This window comes from Plutella xylostella, chromosome 25 (assembly GCF_932276165.1).
Source record: "Plutella xylostella chromosome 25, ilPluXylo3.1, whole genome shotgun sequence".
In the NCBI taxonomy this organism is placed as follows: domain Eukaryota; kingdom Metazoa; phylum Arthropoda; class Insecta; order Lepidoptera; family Plutellidae; genus Plutella; species Plutella xylostella.
Window position 1 is genome coordinate 2,070,839 of NC_064005.1, and position 15,706 is coordinate 2,086,544.

Below are 15,706 nucleotides of genomic sequence, written 5' to 3' on the forward strand. Positions count from 1 at the left end.
CTCTTAATACAAAGTTTTGGGCGTCTATAGTGGACGAGTCGGTTATAAATTTTTAACTTTCTTTAAAATTACTTTAATTACTTTTTTAGGCGTTGATTTTTTTTTACAATAGTAAAGCGAAGTAAAACTATCGAATAAGAATAAAAATAAAATATGTGCATATTCCCTATTGATGGCAATACGAGAGTTCCGCAAAACCTAAAACGCTTGTTAATTAATTTCAAAGCCTTTGCTATAATGAAAAAAAAACGACTTAATACCAAAATTCAGAAACTAATAATATATAATGTAACAGTAAACTTATGAACAGAGTACATCAATGCAAATAGAACAACACACCAAAAGCACCAACAGTTAAAACAAGTGAATGCACAAGACTGACAGATCCCGACGAGTAGTATCCTAGTTTCCTTGTCGTGGCATCCATCTCTGCGAGACATGCCATAATCTCCTCATTGTTGGGTATAATCTCCTCAGGAGGGAGTAAAAAGCCGTTCTGTCCAAGGTCTCTCAGCTCAAACAGGTAGGAGATGGGGACCTCGGCCACGCCTTTTGCGAAATCGAAGCTCGAACCACTGACGGGGTCTGAAATTTAAATAAATGTAAGATTTATAATAAATCATGCAATAGGTGTTTAGAAAAAAAAATAAGGATCAAGTTTAGTGGCAATGAGTGGGTTATTGCTACCGTAGAATCGTTTGACATCGGTCCTGGTAGACAATAAAATGTACAAACGTCCATCTATCGGTATCGTACGTACCTACCTATCGCACCAAACGGATTGTCATAAATGTATGGAGGAACGGCGTCGGCACTGCCGAGTGAGAGCCGAAACAAAATTGATTGTTTTGAATAAAACTGACGAAATGGACTAAGAATAAAGGTAACTTAGTTGATGAAATCTTCATAATATAAATATAATAACTTACAAAGGATCTCTGCCGAGACACCGACAACGTAAGGCGTCCCGTGAGTGGCGGTCAATTTATCGGCGCCCCTTATAGCAATCTCATACTGAAAAATAATTAAATTATATCCATTATCACAGGTATACTTAGATAGGTATTTACTTAAATTCTAAAACCATTGAATTTTCTTCTTTTGCACGGCATGTCAGCATTTTCTTTATTTAGGGTCTTCTTTGTCCGTCATATTTCATCATTTTATCCTATCTTCTAAGACCAGTTTTTTGATCCGTCATCAACTTTAACCATACGAATTGTGTTGATTTTTAACTAATGGTTGGCATTTTCGACCAACGGTGGAGTTAACCACGGATCAAAAAACTGACCCTTAGAAAGAAAATTACGACTCCGCAGCTTAGATGAAAAAGACGGTCATTCAAATAACCTTATACGTCGACTTAACTTACCAGATCACCGTAGTTAGACACTTGCAGCTTTTGAATCCCACTGACGTGGCTGTAAGGGATCAGTATCATTTGTGAGTAGGAGTGGAACGCGATGTAGTACAGCATGTCGGTGTTAGCCTTCAGAGTGAGGATGTAGTTGGAAACGGCTCGGGTTTCAGGTTCTGAAGACCCGGAGGCTCCAGCAAACGTCTGAGTGCAGGAGTCGTTTGATGCACCGATACCTGGATAATAATAATAATAATAATAATAATAATAATAATAATAATAATAATAATAATAATAATAATAATAATAATAATAATAATAATAATCGGTTGGTGTCACATTTCATATAGATTAATGTTGTCAAACGGGCCTCTACATGTTGGCTTCGGCCCCATGCACGCCTTCCAAATGTCCGGGACCCCATGGTCCCGAGATGGAAACGACACAACATAATAATAATAATATGTGGGGACATCTCACACACGGCCATCCGACCCCAAGCTAGGCAGAACCTGTGTTATGGGTATCGGACAGCTGATATATCTACACAAATACATAGATAGATACCTACTAAATATAAATATCAACACCCAAGACCCGAGAACAAATATCTGTGTTTAAACAAATATCTGCCCCAGCCGGGAATCGAACCCGGGACCTTCGGCTCAGTAGTCAGGGTCACTAACCACTACGCCATTCGGTCGTCAATATTCGTCGGTGGATAATATTTAAGAGTCCATTATCTATTTGGATAATGCAATAACTTGGAGGATACCATCCTCAGCGACCTCAATGCCGTCGGAATCTCCTGGAACGAAGCCAAGGAAAGAGCCCAGGACAGAAACGTCTAGAGAAGAACTGTGGAGGTGCTATACTGCCCTATGCTCTTCGTGGAGTTAGAGGAAATAATCGTCATCATCATCCATTTCACATAATATAATAATTATTGGATTAACAATTTTATTTCCTAATATAATATTATTATGAGGGACATCTTACACACGGCTATCCAACCCCAAGCTAGGCAGAGCCTGTAATATGGGTATCAGAGAGCTGACAAATCTACACAGACATAAATTTTAAACCAAAATTCGAGTACAAATATTTGCCTTGACCGTTCTGACCGTTGGGGTAGACGGGTTCTCGAGTGGAGACCGCGAACAGGCAAACTGGCACTGGACTGACGACTTTAAGTGGGTAGCCGATAGTGGTTGGATGAGGAAGGCCAAGGACCGAGTGTTGTTGCGCTCCTTGGGAAAGGCCTATGTCCAGCAGTGGATGATTATTGGCTGATGATGATGATGATGAAACAACAGACCTTTAGAGGTAACTTTTCTGAAAAGAACTACTTACTCATCCACACGTAGTCGAAGTTTCTGTTTAAATCGACCCCCCGGCTGAGGTCATCATTCATTGAGCAGTTTTGATAGTGATTCGTATTACGATTCTTCCTCCACAGACGATCCTGAAAAATATTCAGACAACATCAAAGTACCTGGTAATTAACACTCCATACTATAAAGTGGAATGTAAGAAAGGTAAGTATAATTAAAAGGAAAACTTATTCATTTTTAATAACTTACAGTCGTGAAGGTGTAAGCGTAGCCATCAGGATTGATCGAAGGGAAAATATGCCATACAAAACTCTCAGCCATCTGCTTGACCCCAGGGTCAGTGCTGGTCAGAAACTCTTTTATAATCCATGTGACAGTTGCAGGAGAAATCCACTCTCTTGAGTGAATACCACCTTCAATCATGCCTGTCAGAGGTTTCTCTGCTCGGTCATCTGGTTTCAGGTCAATAATGACACCTTTGATTTGTCTTTGTTCAGTGGATACTCCAATATTGACAGTTTTTACATTGTTGGGATAAAGTTCCTCTAGTTCGTCTAACCAGGCGTGGATTTCTTCAAGGGAGTAGTATCTGTCCCAACTAAGAGAGCCGAGTTTTTCTGTAGACCTGCTAGATACTGCCGGTTGCATTGTAGCGTCTATAAGTCTGAAAAAACCATCACCTTTAAAATTCGGGTTGAACACTAAGTATTCAGCTGTCACATTTTTTTAATTTTTCTTATTTTTTTTTTACAATGCACTTCATAGAAAATCACAATTCAAAATTAAAGATTGTTAGTAATTTATTTGTACTTACTTTTGTAAATTGGGTACACTTATTTCTATATCCATTCCATTGGTTTTACAGTAAGCCACGAATTCCTCTTCAATCTGCGGATAGACCATGATCCTGACATTGCTACCAGCCTTAATGTGTTCGGTCCAAAAGTCATATCCTTCTTTGTCGTGTAGACCTGTCAGATAATTCACGTCATCTTCAGTTTTAGGTACGACGTTATACACCTTAAAATTTTCATACGATAGTTTCGTGGCATTTGCACTGATTGTTAGCCCAATAAGGGCTAGGATAATTATTTTCATTATTAATGTGAAACACTCGACAATGCAGTACTATGAACGTTCACAAAATAATGAACGTAATTTAATCGATAGCTATTATCTAATTGATAAGGTTTGTAGGCCAAGAGTTCTTGTGTAAAATGTATGTGTTAAAATTAAAGAATAAAAAATATATATTTCGTTATGGTCAATACAATTTGTAAACCGTAATTGTAATTATTATATTTAATAAGAAATTACGTCAAGATAAAAACAAACAAATATTTTAAATAAACTTGGATTATACCTACATATTATAAAACAATTAATATATTTCATTTACAATGCTCCCGATTTCAAACGAACTGATAGTATTTCCACCTCCTGTCCTAGCATTTTTTGCATGATTACGTATTAAAAATTAATCCACTTGAACAAGTCTGCGTTGGTTCTTATCGGATTATGATAAACATAGGCATCAATCTCATCGTTTTTCAATTTTAATATGGTTATTATATAGGTATATGAGTACCTATTTACCTAGTTATTACGGCCAGTTTCTTATTTGAGTTAATCTAGTTCGTTACTCAAGAACTTAAGTTACCTATCACAGAGCTGAATCACAATATTAAAGTTATGTTGAACTTGATTCTCATTATGAAACTTGAAGTTAGTGTAGTTAAAAGTCATCCCTCAAAATATACAATTTCACGACTGGATGAGGAAGAATGAACAAAGAAAGAAAAGAATCAATGCGAAAGTAACTGTATGTGTTTGTCTGTCTGTCTGTCTGTCTGTTACTCTTTCACGCCAAAACTACTAAACGGATTTGAATGAAATTTGGTATACATATGGTCTAGACCCTGAGAAAGAACATAGGCTACTTTTTATCCCGGAATTCCTATGGGAAAACTTTTTAAGGCGAAGCGAAGCTCGCGGGTGCAGCTAGTATGATAATAATGATATTTGCCTTTTATTTGTTTACTTATCACGACCGACCGACAACAGACAAGCGGGCGACCGGGACGGGTGGCGAAGTCATCATAAAAGACTCACGTCACGAGCGATGAAAAAGTTTCACTTACAAAACTTCGACACCAAATGATCCATTTAAGTTTTTAGTTCGTAATGATCTGATGCGCTGTTAAATGTAATTCAATATTGCAGACGGCGTACATTTTCCGTTTAGGAGTAGGTAATTTGGTGCTTTCTTCAGTGGGACTTTTTCATTTCCCGCGACTGCATTATATTCAATAAGTGGCTGCAGTATCTCTGTCTGCTTCGCAATGGATTACAAATTGTAAAAGGCTTTTGTGTTGTGTCTTTTGATGAAGTCAGTAGTACTTAGTAGGTAATAGTTTCTAATCATGCATGAAGCACAAAAAAGAAAACCATAAACTTATTTGTAGTTTTATGGACTGAACTATTAAAGACCACCCTTTCTGTCCCTAGCTCTTTATTTCGGATGTCATAATCGTATATTTTTCGTCGTCGCAACGACGGCGGTGAATTAGAAAAATTACATTAACATAATGTGGCAATATAAACCTTCATTTTGACGACTCATATTCATAAAAAGCTTCCGGAATAGGAAATATTTAAAGTCCAATTTAGTTGATGGGTTTGCTTTAAGGACCTTTTTGAAGAGATTTCATTTTAGATGACTTTAGAAGTTAAGACGTGTTGTTTGCCGAATGAACCACGTTCAACTATAGGAACGTTCAACTGTAGCTAAACGCTGGCTAAACCAGGACCGATACTAACAATGTCGGCAATGTCCTCTATATGACAATTTGAATGAAATAATTCAGCAAAAAAAATGGGACATGGGTCTAACCAGACATTGTGAAACAGATTTCACAATGTCTGGTTAGTGGCTACCTGCCGGATAAAATACATGCTGTCACTCTCTGTTATTATTTTTTAGACAGTGACAGCATGTATTTTATCCGACAGGTAGCGACTAACCAGACATTGTGAAACAGGGGCTAAAAGACAGTTAATAAACGTAATCGGTTAAAAACGTTAATAAAACTAACTATGTTTTTTAATTGTGAAATATTTTTATAGCATTAAAAGGTCGTCAATAAATATTTAGCAACAACTGTCTTTCTACTTTGTCCTCACAATGGACTGTTTTGTTTGTAACTCGTAAAATTCCGAGGAGAAATTTATGTTACAACTCGGTAAACGTAATTAATTGGCACTTAAAACAAGTTTGGAACTTCGTCAACAATTTACAGGCAAAAACAAGTCTTAGATAAGACTGTATCTTTTTGTCCTTATAATTAATTTTCGTGAAGATTATTAATTATGTGTGTGTAAAGTTGAAGGCGCTGTAAGTATACTTACTATTTGGTAAATTCATACGAAACGGGCACTCATGGTTTAAATAAAGCGAAATACAATTATTTAGGCTCGTATGTAAAATATTTACTCGCTCAACATAATAAATACATACTTGTTTAAGGCAGTTGTCCCATCATCATCATCATCATCATCATTATCAGCCCGTATCTGCCCACTGCTGGGTATAAGCCTCTTCCCTATCACGCCATCTCTTCCGGTCCTGTCCTGTTGTCCCATCGCTGACGATGAACTAAAAGCCAAAACAAATGCAAACGCACAGCCCATATCCACTGCAGGACATAAGCCTCCACCAAGACTGAAGGGTTATTATTGCCATGAGCTCCATGCTTGGCTGGCAGGTTGGAGATATCACGTAACCCTTAGGTTTATTATTTCCAACATGGACTTCCATGCATGAGGCGTTATATGCGAACTAACTGAAAAGGTAAATCAAGATACTGTAATTTTTCTGCTGCATAAACCCATCCTTCCTTAAGATACATATGTACAACGTATACTTACGTATAACGTAAACATACGTATAACGTAAACATACGTATAACGTATACATACGTATAACGTATACATACGTATACCGTATACATACGTCGTACACCAGACTTTTGCAAGTGGCCCACTTGACGCTCTCTGTCGAAAACTTTGTTTTGTGAAAACTTTGCTGGCTGTGAACAATGCTTTGTCAAGAGCTTAGGTTATATTGCTGGAAACTTTCACATTCAAAGAATGAACTCCTGATAACACTTGCTCACTAGGTGCAGAAAGTTTACGAAACACTAGTCTTTCTTAGTATGGCAACGGCTAAAGTAATGAAATTTTAATGGAAGAATTTATTCGGCTTTCTGACAAAAATGTAGACTAGTAAGTACCTAATTTTAAAAAGATAGAAACTTAACGATTTCTTAGGTCAAAAAATGAAATGAAATGTTGTTTTTTACGTATAGATAATTGAATTTAAGTATAATTTTATTAGGTGTGTCCTTATAAAACCTAGGAAACTATAATTACCGAACAGTAAACATTATAAAGGTTGCAGAGAAGATTCATTACGCCGAAAAATTGGTCTAAAACACAATTATTGCTTTTGTATGACGGCCCTTTCCTCCCTACAAAATAAATCTAGATAATCGTATCCACCTGCAAAACGAACTCCTAAAACAACCTCTCTGAACTGGCCCTAAAGTAGATTTTAGTTGTGTCGTGATTTGGCATATTTCTCTTTTGAGGGGTCGCCAGCAGTAAATGACAGTATAGTGCCACAAACTTATCTGTTCCGGTGAGAGCGAACTAAATTGATCCATATCTCATTATTTACTAATGAATTATATATTAATATAGATTAGATGGGTTAATTATAACCACAAGAGCGAATTACCACTACTGGCAAACTTAAAATCTTATAGAATGAAGAAATATTACACATTTACGTGAGCTGTCACCGGTACAGATAAGTTTGTGGCACTATAATATATCATACGGATCGTTAGGCCCGTCTTTTCCCCAACGGTGTTCGATTCGATTCCCGGCCGAAATGGCATCATCTGTCAATGGGCCTTCTAGGCGGAGTGAGTGACTTGACATGACTTCCTAATGGAGTAGACGTGTTGTTTTGTGTACCGCATCATCAAGTACAGTTTTAGTTGTGAAACTGAGATTTTAGGCAAATAATGCGTGTTGTATACATGTTGTTACTTCGTCACTATTCATGGATACAACATACTTACATGTGATTAAATTTTACATTAGTATTTTTTTACTCTATTTCTGTATGTCTGTAATCAAGAATAGCATCCTTGCTTCCTTCCTCTACTGAAAAACTTTGGTTACCCAGAAGCCAAAACAGACTAAGAAAAACAAATATGACACCCCATACATAATTGATGAGGGGAGCTGACATGCCGCTTCGTCGGTTGTCAGCGGATGATGACGTCCAGATTATATTTCCAGCTGTTAAAAAGTATTATTATCATATATTTATGTGGACGACATGTTAACTATGGCTGTCTTTTTACTACAGATGTCCTGTGTGGCTATTTCTGGAGTCATTGACCTCCCATGTGGTTACGAAAACTTATAAAGGTCTTACATAAGTATTTTTTTGATAATGATAAAATAGAGAAATGTAGCTCAGTTTTAAAAAAAACATTGGCATTAGTTTTAATAAGAACTCAATTTCTATGGCTCCTTTGGATATTATGTTGGGTAGTTATTTCCAAATCAATACTAATTAAAGAATCAATTTACTAACGAAGAATGCTTTTAATTTCAAATATTTGTTAAATAAATACACTGCTGTAACTTGATGTTGTGTGTTCCATTGTGCTTGTCATTAAACGCTTGAACCTCTGACATCAAATTAATTAATTCAGCTGTGCCATTCTGATGCTACAACTCATCATATATCACTTTTCTCTTACTCAAGCTGGTGCCTAACTTGCAACTTACTAAAAAAAACAATAGATTAAAACAAAGACATCCATAAAATTTGTCAATTACAAATGAAATAGCTTGCTTTTAATTTAAAATTCTTCGTGCAGATCAATCTAAGTCAACCTATATTGTCATTCAGAAAACACAAAAACAGCATTCTATTAATTAGTAGTAAGTATTGTGTTTATTATCATCACGTCCGCATTTAAAGAGTTTTTTTTACTACTTACATACAGGTTTTATTAATAGTGCTGCTGTGCTGTTAATTCTAGATTTCATATATTTATTGTTCCCATTCCCAAATCTACTAGGTATTTCTATGAAATACAAAAGATTACGATAAATGTAGGTATAAAATCAAATGCTAAAGCCTGAATGTTCCAATACAATCAAACCGTGCAGCCTGAACCCAAATAGTTGGGGAAAACCACGAAACTATTTGGCAACTGCCTGAAGATATCCAAAATGTTCTAATTCTGAGAGATTTCGGCAAAGTTTCGTACCCAATTGTTTTGGTAGCACAAACTCACACTAGTGTTGCCATTCGATAGATTGTTGGTGTGTCGATAGACTATCGATAGTTGAAGAAAACGTGATACTATCGATAGCTAATCGAGAGTTTAGATACTTTTTATGCCAGTTTCTATAACTCTATCTATCCATAAGTGGTAGTTACTTTCATACGATTTTGACAGATTGTTACTTTTGATTATGTTGAACGATCCTATAGTTGAACGTGGTTCATTCGGCAAACAACACGTCTTAACTTCTAAAGTCATCTAAAATAGATAGAGATATAGAAACTGGCAGTTAGTAAACCACACGGGGTGTAAGTACCTGCTCCTGGCTCTCTCGAGTGGAACCTTTGTGCATATCCCCAAGGTCTTAACTGCCTTCCTAAGCTTGGACCATTTCCCACCACGCTGGTCCACTGCGGGTTGGGTTCACATAATAATATCTAGATGTGCTAAATCTAGATATGCAGGTTTCCTCACGATGTTTTCCTTCACCGTAAGAGCGATGGTATACATTGTAATTAAGTTAAAAGAACTCATTGGTACATGTCAGCGCCGAGATTCGAACCCGCATCTCTTGGGTGAGAAGCGGGCGCTTACCCGACTGAGCTACTACCGCTCCCTTCACTCACATCAATGAATCAGATGGTTTATTACCACAATACTGTAAATACAGTAAAACTATAAAGTCCTGAAAACGGAAGTGGATTCTAACTAGTTGTTACAGAGTACAGACCGTATTTTATCGATGTATTAATATTTATTTAAGGACAAATCCGTTAAAAAGCCATACCCAAACGGTATTTTATTTTTAAAATGTATGTAAATGTATGTAAATAGCCGATAATGATAAAAAGTCGGTAGAGATAAAAACTCAAAACTCAAAACTCAAATTTTTTTATTCATCGTACAAATATAAAATTTTCTGATGAACGTCAATTTTTACAAATTACTCTCCGTTCGGATAAGGGGGGGCTCTTTCTGTCTAAGGAGAAGAACGGAGGCAAGAAACTCCTGAGCCATCTTTTCAAAAAAAGACTTAAAACTAGTTGGTATACAATACATATAAGCTTAATAATAATTATTATAATAATATGAGCAGAGCTAACTACTTATCACAGCCATGCATTAAAGTCCTCTAAGTAATCATCAATTTTATAATAAGCTTTTTTACTGAGTTTCTCTTTAATGTAACACTTAAACTTATTCTCTGGCATTTGAGCAACTTCTGCTGGAAGCTTATTATAAAATCTAATACAGTACCCTAAAAACGATTTATTAACTTTCGCCAGACGCATCGCTGGAAAAGCCAGCTTATGCTTGTTCCTAGTATTAATGTCATGATTACTGCCAATTGTATCAAAAGTTGAAATATTCTTTCGTACATACATTAAATTGGAAAAAATGAACTGACATGGAACTGTAAGGATGTTAATTTCTTTAAATAGTTCTCTCAATGAATCCCTGGAACCAAGTTTGTATATAGAGCGGATGGCTCTTTTCTGTAATACAAATATAGTTTCAATATCAGCTGCTCTACCCCAAAGCAAAATGCCATACGATAATAAGCTGTGGAAATAACTAAAGTAAACTAATCTGGCGGTTTCAACGTCGGTCAGCTGTCTAATTTTCCGTACAGCAAAAGCTGCGGAGCTCAACCTTCCAGACAATTTTTCAATGTGAGGTCCCCACTGTAACTTTGAATCTATAGTCATCCCAAGAAAGACAGTATCATTAACTAGGTCCAATTTATTCCCATCTAGAATAATGTTAGTATCGCATTGTCTAACATTCGGCAGTGTAAATTTAATACATTTCGTTTTCTTAGAATTCAATAGAAGATTATTAACGGTAAACCAATCGTGTATGTCAGATAGAATTGAATTAATTTCATTAAAATTATTTTCTCTTCTTTTAACTTTAAAAAGCAAAGAAGTATCGTCAGCAAATAAAACTATATTAGTCAATTTTTCAACCATAAAAGGCAAGTCATTAATATAAATGAGGAATAAAAATGGTCCTAGAATAGATCCTTGAGGGACGCCTATTTTTACATGAGCCCCCTGTGATTTAGTATTGTTAATATCGACCCTTTGTTGTCTCTTGTCTAAATATGAAGATATCAAATCTAAAGCCTTTCCTCCTATTCCATAGTATCTAAGTTTCGAAATTAAAGTCTGATGGTCTACACAATCAAACGCCTTCGACAGATCACAGAAGACTCCAATAGCATCGTGATGGTCTTCCCAGGCGTCAAATATGTGCTTAATCAACGCAGTACCGGCATCGGCTGTTGATTTGCCTTTTGTAAAACCATACTGCTGGCTATGAAACAATCGAGCATCATTGAAATGCAAAAGCATCTGACTGAGTATGACCCTCTCAAATATTTTACTCAAAACTGGAAGAACCGAGACAGGCCTGAAATTTGCAGGGTCCTCCATATCCCCACTTTTGAACAGAGGTATAATTTTACTAAATTTCATAAGATCTGGGAACACACCTTCAGCGATACATTTATTAAAGATGTTAGCCAAAATTGGGGCGATTTTATTAATAATAGAAAGAACAAATTTAACTGACATTCCCCACAAGTCTTCAGTTTTCTTCATATTTAATGACTTAAATGTTTTTATAATAGTTAATGTATTAATATATCTGAATTTAAATTCCTTATCGGTTGAAGGTGCGTTCTCCTTCGTCAGGGTTTCAGCTGCTGCAGCCGAAGAATCTAGGTTACACGTAGTCTCTAAAGGAATGTTCGTAAAAAACTCTTCAAAGACCCTCGCCACCGCATCATTCGATGTTATAATGTCATTGCCTACCTTCAAAGATAAATTTGTCTCGCGTGTTCGATTCTTCCCCGTTTCGTTATTAATAATAGTCCAAACGGCCTTAGATTTGTTAGCAGAGTCTTTAATCTTGTTATTAATAAAAATTGTCTTCGCACAGTGACAGACACATTTATACATCTTGCTATATTTCTTCACATAAGATTGAAAGTCAGGTCGGAGTATGAATGTTTTCATCTCATACAGATCATATAATGTCGCCCTGCTTTTGCGAATACCCTCTGTAGCCCAGTCACAAAAAAATGGTAGCAAAATGGTAGATAAAAGGTGGTAGCAAAATCGCACTCTTTATTGTAATGACTTTATAATTGGACTGTAGGTAGAACGTCACTGCTCTCAATGAAGTATCCATAGAAATGCTCTTTAATTTTAATAGAAAACCTAGCGATATTGAAAGTAATGCCATTAATAATTATACCTACTATCGACAGTATCAATGCTATTTATAGTTAATTGGTTGAAGACCATGACACTATCGACAAAAGTTAGTTTAGCTATTACCGATAGCATTGCAGTAGAAGAGACATCTATGCTAAATTCAGGGTGTTGCAAAATGGTTAGTATACCCTTTTTGCAACACTTTACATAGACGTAAAATAAAATACAAAATTTATCAAACATTTAATATAAAATCCACCCTCGCTTCGTCAAACGTTCCTATTTTCCGCGGTCAACAATCGATAACAAAACTATAGATTTTTCGGCAACACTAACTCACAGTATTGGTTAGTGATCGCATGACCCCGTTCGCTGGGTATTTGAACTATGTGTGTTGGATGTCTAACGTTTGATTACATGTTTGGTTTTCTTACCTGCTCTGATATTAAACCTATATTGGTATCGGCAACTGATATATCTACAAAAATACATAGATAGATACACATATTATAATATGGCCCGTACAAATAACAAATATCTGTCCGGCCGGGGATCATAGAATATAACTATTTATTTGTGAATGATTCTATTCTATTCTATCATACCCAGGACTTTCGGGATAGCAGTTAGTTAGTTAGTTTTAAATACTAAACCAGCTCCAATAAAAATATACATTTGAATTAGATTTTCACCCAGTAAGCACAAAAAACTTGCAAGAAAAAATTAAGCAGCTTGCGAAGGAAGCAAAAATTCCGTAAACCGTGCATTATTTATCACTAAACTTGGTGTCGACACGGCAGTGTTGTGGGAACATTACTCGTATTTTGACATGTGTTCGCAACTTATATTCGAAAGTCCCTTTACGCATTTTTGTTGCCGCCATCGTCAAGTTTTGCATCGGCATCGTTATAATTATTGAAAGTCATGCTGTCTGTGATTAGATAAGCGATATTGTTTTTAGCAATTCTATCATGACTAGCTGTATTTTTGAAATCCTAGAAACAAAATATAATACCAAAAACCGTCATTCGTTCATTAATTTCAGCACCTCATTAAGACCGTAATCCATAAAAATAACATTATTGAACCCATAATCGTCAACTCCTATATGTATAAATTTTCCTGTAAGTAGTAAGAGATCGCACTTTGGATCGGCCTTGTCGCTAAAGTGCGATCTCTTACTGGCAACCATGTTTTTTTTTAATTTAAGGATCATGAAACAGATAAGTTACACTTAGGAACTTTTAAAGAACTTAGAGTTATTTTGTGGATGTTAATAAGGAATAATACCTATGTACATATTCCTTCATATTTTAAAATATAAAGATAGCACAGCATAATTATATTTTAAAATACAGGATGTTGCTAAGCCGAAACTAGCATGTGCAGCATGTTATATCTAATCAAAGAATCTGAAATCAGAATTTCAAAATTCACAAAAAATATATCATTCTCCATAGTAAAAAGTCGGGCTTAGATATAACATGATGGTTTCGGCTTAGTATACCCTTTTTGCAACACCCTGTATATTAGTTAGCTATGTTAATCTTAAACTCGCCACCCGCTCCGCCTATAACCGCGGTCTTGACATTTCGTTGCGTGAAACGTAACACCTAGACGCCATTTTTTGTTCGAAATTCCGGTCACAAATCTGGACCGTTTACGGAATTCCCCAATGGCGTATACGCAAGTAATTATCCAACTTTATTAGCTTCCCTTTGTCGTTGCTTTGGTCTATTTTGGACAGAAATTTATGTTTAGGATGTCTTCGGATGTGAAAGTTTTATTTAAGTAATGTTTAAAAAAACGATATAGTGCAACTGTAAATAACTTACCTGCAACTTCGTAGTTTAAAAATAGGAAGAACAATAATATATTTAAATAATAATATATTTATTTTATAAGTAAGCTCTATTTCGAGAGCTTATTTTATACTTTTTGCACCCAGAAAAAAAATGTTTTAGTAATTAGGTGCACATTACTTAGCTACATGAATACATCTGACTAAAATGGTGTCTAAATCTTACATTCAAATGCTAGAGAAGGACTAGTAGATGCAATTTCACAACAAACAAAAAATAAGAACCCTTCCATTCAACACAGCGATCCATCACTGCGATGGCCCTAATGAGCCGAAACAAAATGGTTCTAAGAAGTGATTTAATAGCCACAACCAACTAACACAGATCCATACGAAATACCGAGGGCCATACGACGAATGGGCCAATGTATAATGGCTATTTCAAACGTTACTAAGTTTAGCTTCCCAAGTGACGTTTTATAAACGAAATAATTATAAAAGTCATAAAACAGTGACAGTGTGGTTTAGTTATGAAAACATAAAATTTTACGGAAGATTAGTTCCGATTTATTTTTAGTGTTTAACGGATGTTAATTTGTTTTTATTTGTGTCTTCGGATTATAAGGTTGGTATTGCTTTGAAAGTTCATTATTTTTTGTTTTAAAGAAATAATAATTATAAGGCCGATTTTATATTATATTTTATTATAATAGAATAATAATGCTATTATTATATTGCAGAAATTCGAAAGATATGTGCAGAAAAGCTATAATTATTATGTGGTAAATTTATACCTAATGTGTTATGTGGCTCATAATCCAGTAGAACGAACAGACAGGAAATTTAACAATTGCATATTTAGAAGGCTCCCCTCCTACAATTTGATGCTCGACTGATGTGTGTATCACAATTCAGTGATGAATAAATTTATAATATACTAGCTGTTCCCGCGAGCTTCGCTTCGCCTTAAAAAGTTTTCCCGTGGGAATTCCGGGATAAAAAGTAGCCTATGTTTTTTCCCAGGGTCTAGACCGTATGTATACCAAATTTCATTCAAATCCGTTCAGTAGTTTTGGCGTGAAAGAGTAACAGACAGACAGACAGACAGACACAGTTACTTTCACATTTATAATATTAGTAAGGATATCTGTTTGCTTGATAAAAATTGTATGGAAAATGAAGTGAGTAGAATGTACAAAGAAAGTAGTAAGGACTTCTGGAATGACATATTACCATTAGAACTTCGGATAGTCAGACGAACGCCAATCCTTTCACCACACGGTGTAAACCGCTCTATAGAGCTATAGTGTTTGTCACCGACACGCTATTGAAGATTTATTGAAAAAGTTATAAGAATGCACACGGAGTTTATAAAATATACATATCTCTCTTAGGGCATTTTAACATTCAGTACCTATTTATTATCTATTTTTTTCGAGGTTTTTTTTTTCTTGCTAATCGTCCGTAAAATAAGATTCCAGTGTGTTGGTTGCAAATTTTATCTTCGTTGTATTTTATCTACGCAAATAAGTTTCACGAAACTGGAAAACTACACTTAAAACAAAATAACATAGTGTTCATGCACTTTACTGAAACTTCAGATGTTAATCAGGCAC

General features: G+C 35.6%; 1 protein-coding gene across 1 annotated transcript; it reads right to left on the reverse strand.

Moving 5' to 3' along the window:
* Positions 1-257: 257 nt before the first annotated feature.
* Positions 258-3,846, reverse strand: LOC105386097 (zinc carboxypeptidase). Its single transcript, XM_038107512.2, has 6 exons — positions 3,506-3,846; positions 2,941-3,355; positions 2,711-2,822; positions 1,373-1,593; positions 930-1,014; positions 258-585 (listed from the first exon to the last, which is right to left on the reverse strand). The coding sequence occupies exons 1-6, from the start codon at positions 3,787-3,789 to the stop codon at positions 317-319; spliced, it is 1,386 nt and encodes a 461-aa protein (XP_037963440.2). The 5' UTR covers positions 3,790-3,846; the 3' UTR covers positions 258-316.
* Positions 3,847-15,706: the final 11,860 nt, after the last annotated feature.

Bases quoted from the DNA above. Each gene is read 5' to 3' on its own strand.
- LOC105386097 (XM_038107512.2), bottom strand. From the start codon at position 3,789: ATGAAAATAATTATCCTAGCCCTTATTGGGCTAACAATCAGTGCAAAT. The intron at 1,594-2,710 runs GTAAGTAGTTCT...ATTATTATCCAG, and splicing joins CTTCGACTACGTGTGGATGA to GTATCGGTGCATCAAACGAC. The intron at 1,015-1,372 runs GTAAGTTAAGTC...ATTATTTTTCAG, and splicing joins TGTCTAACTACGGTGATCTG to TATGAGATTGCTATAAGGGG.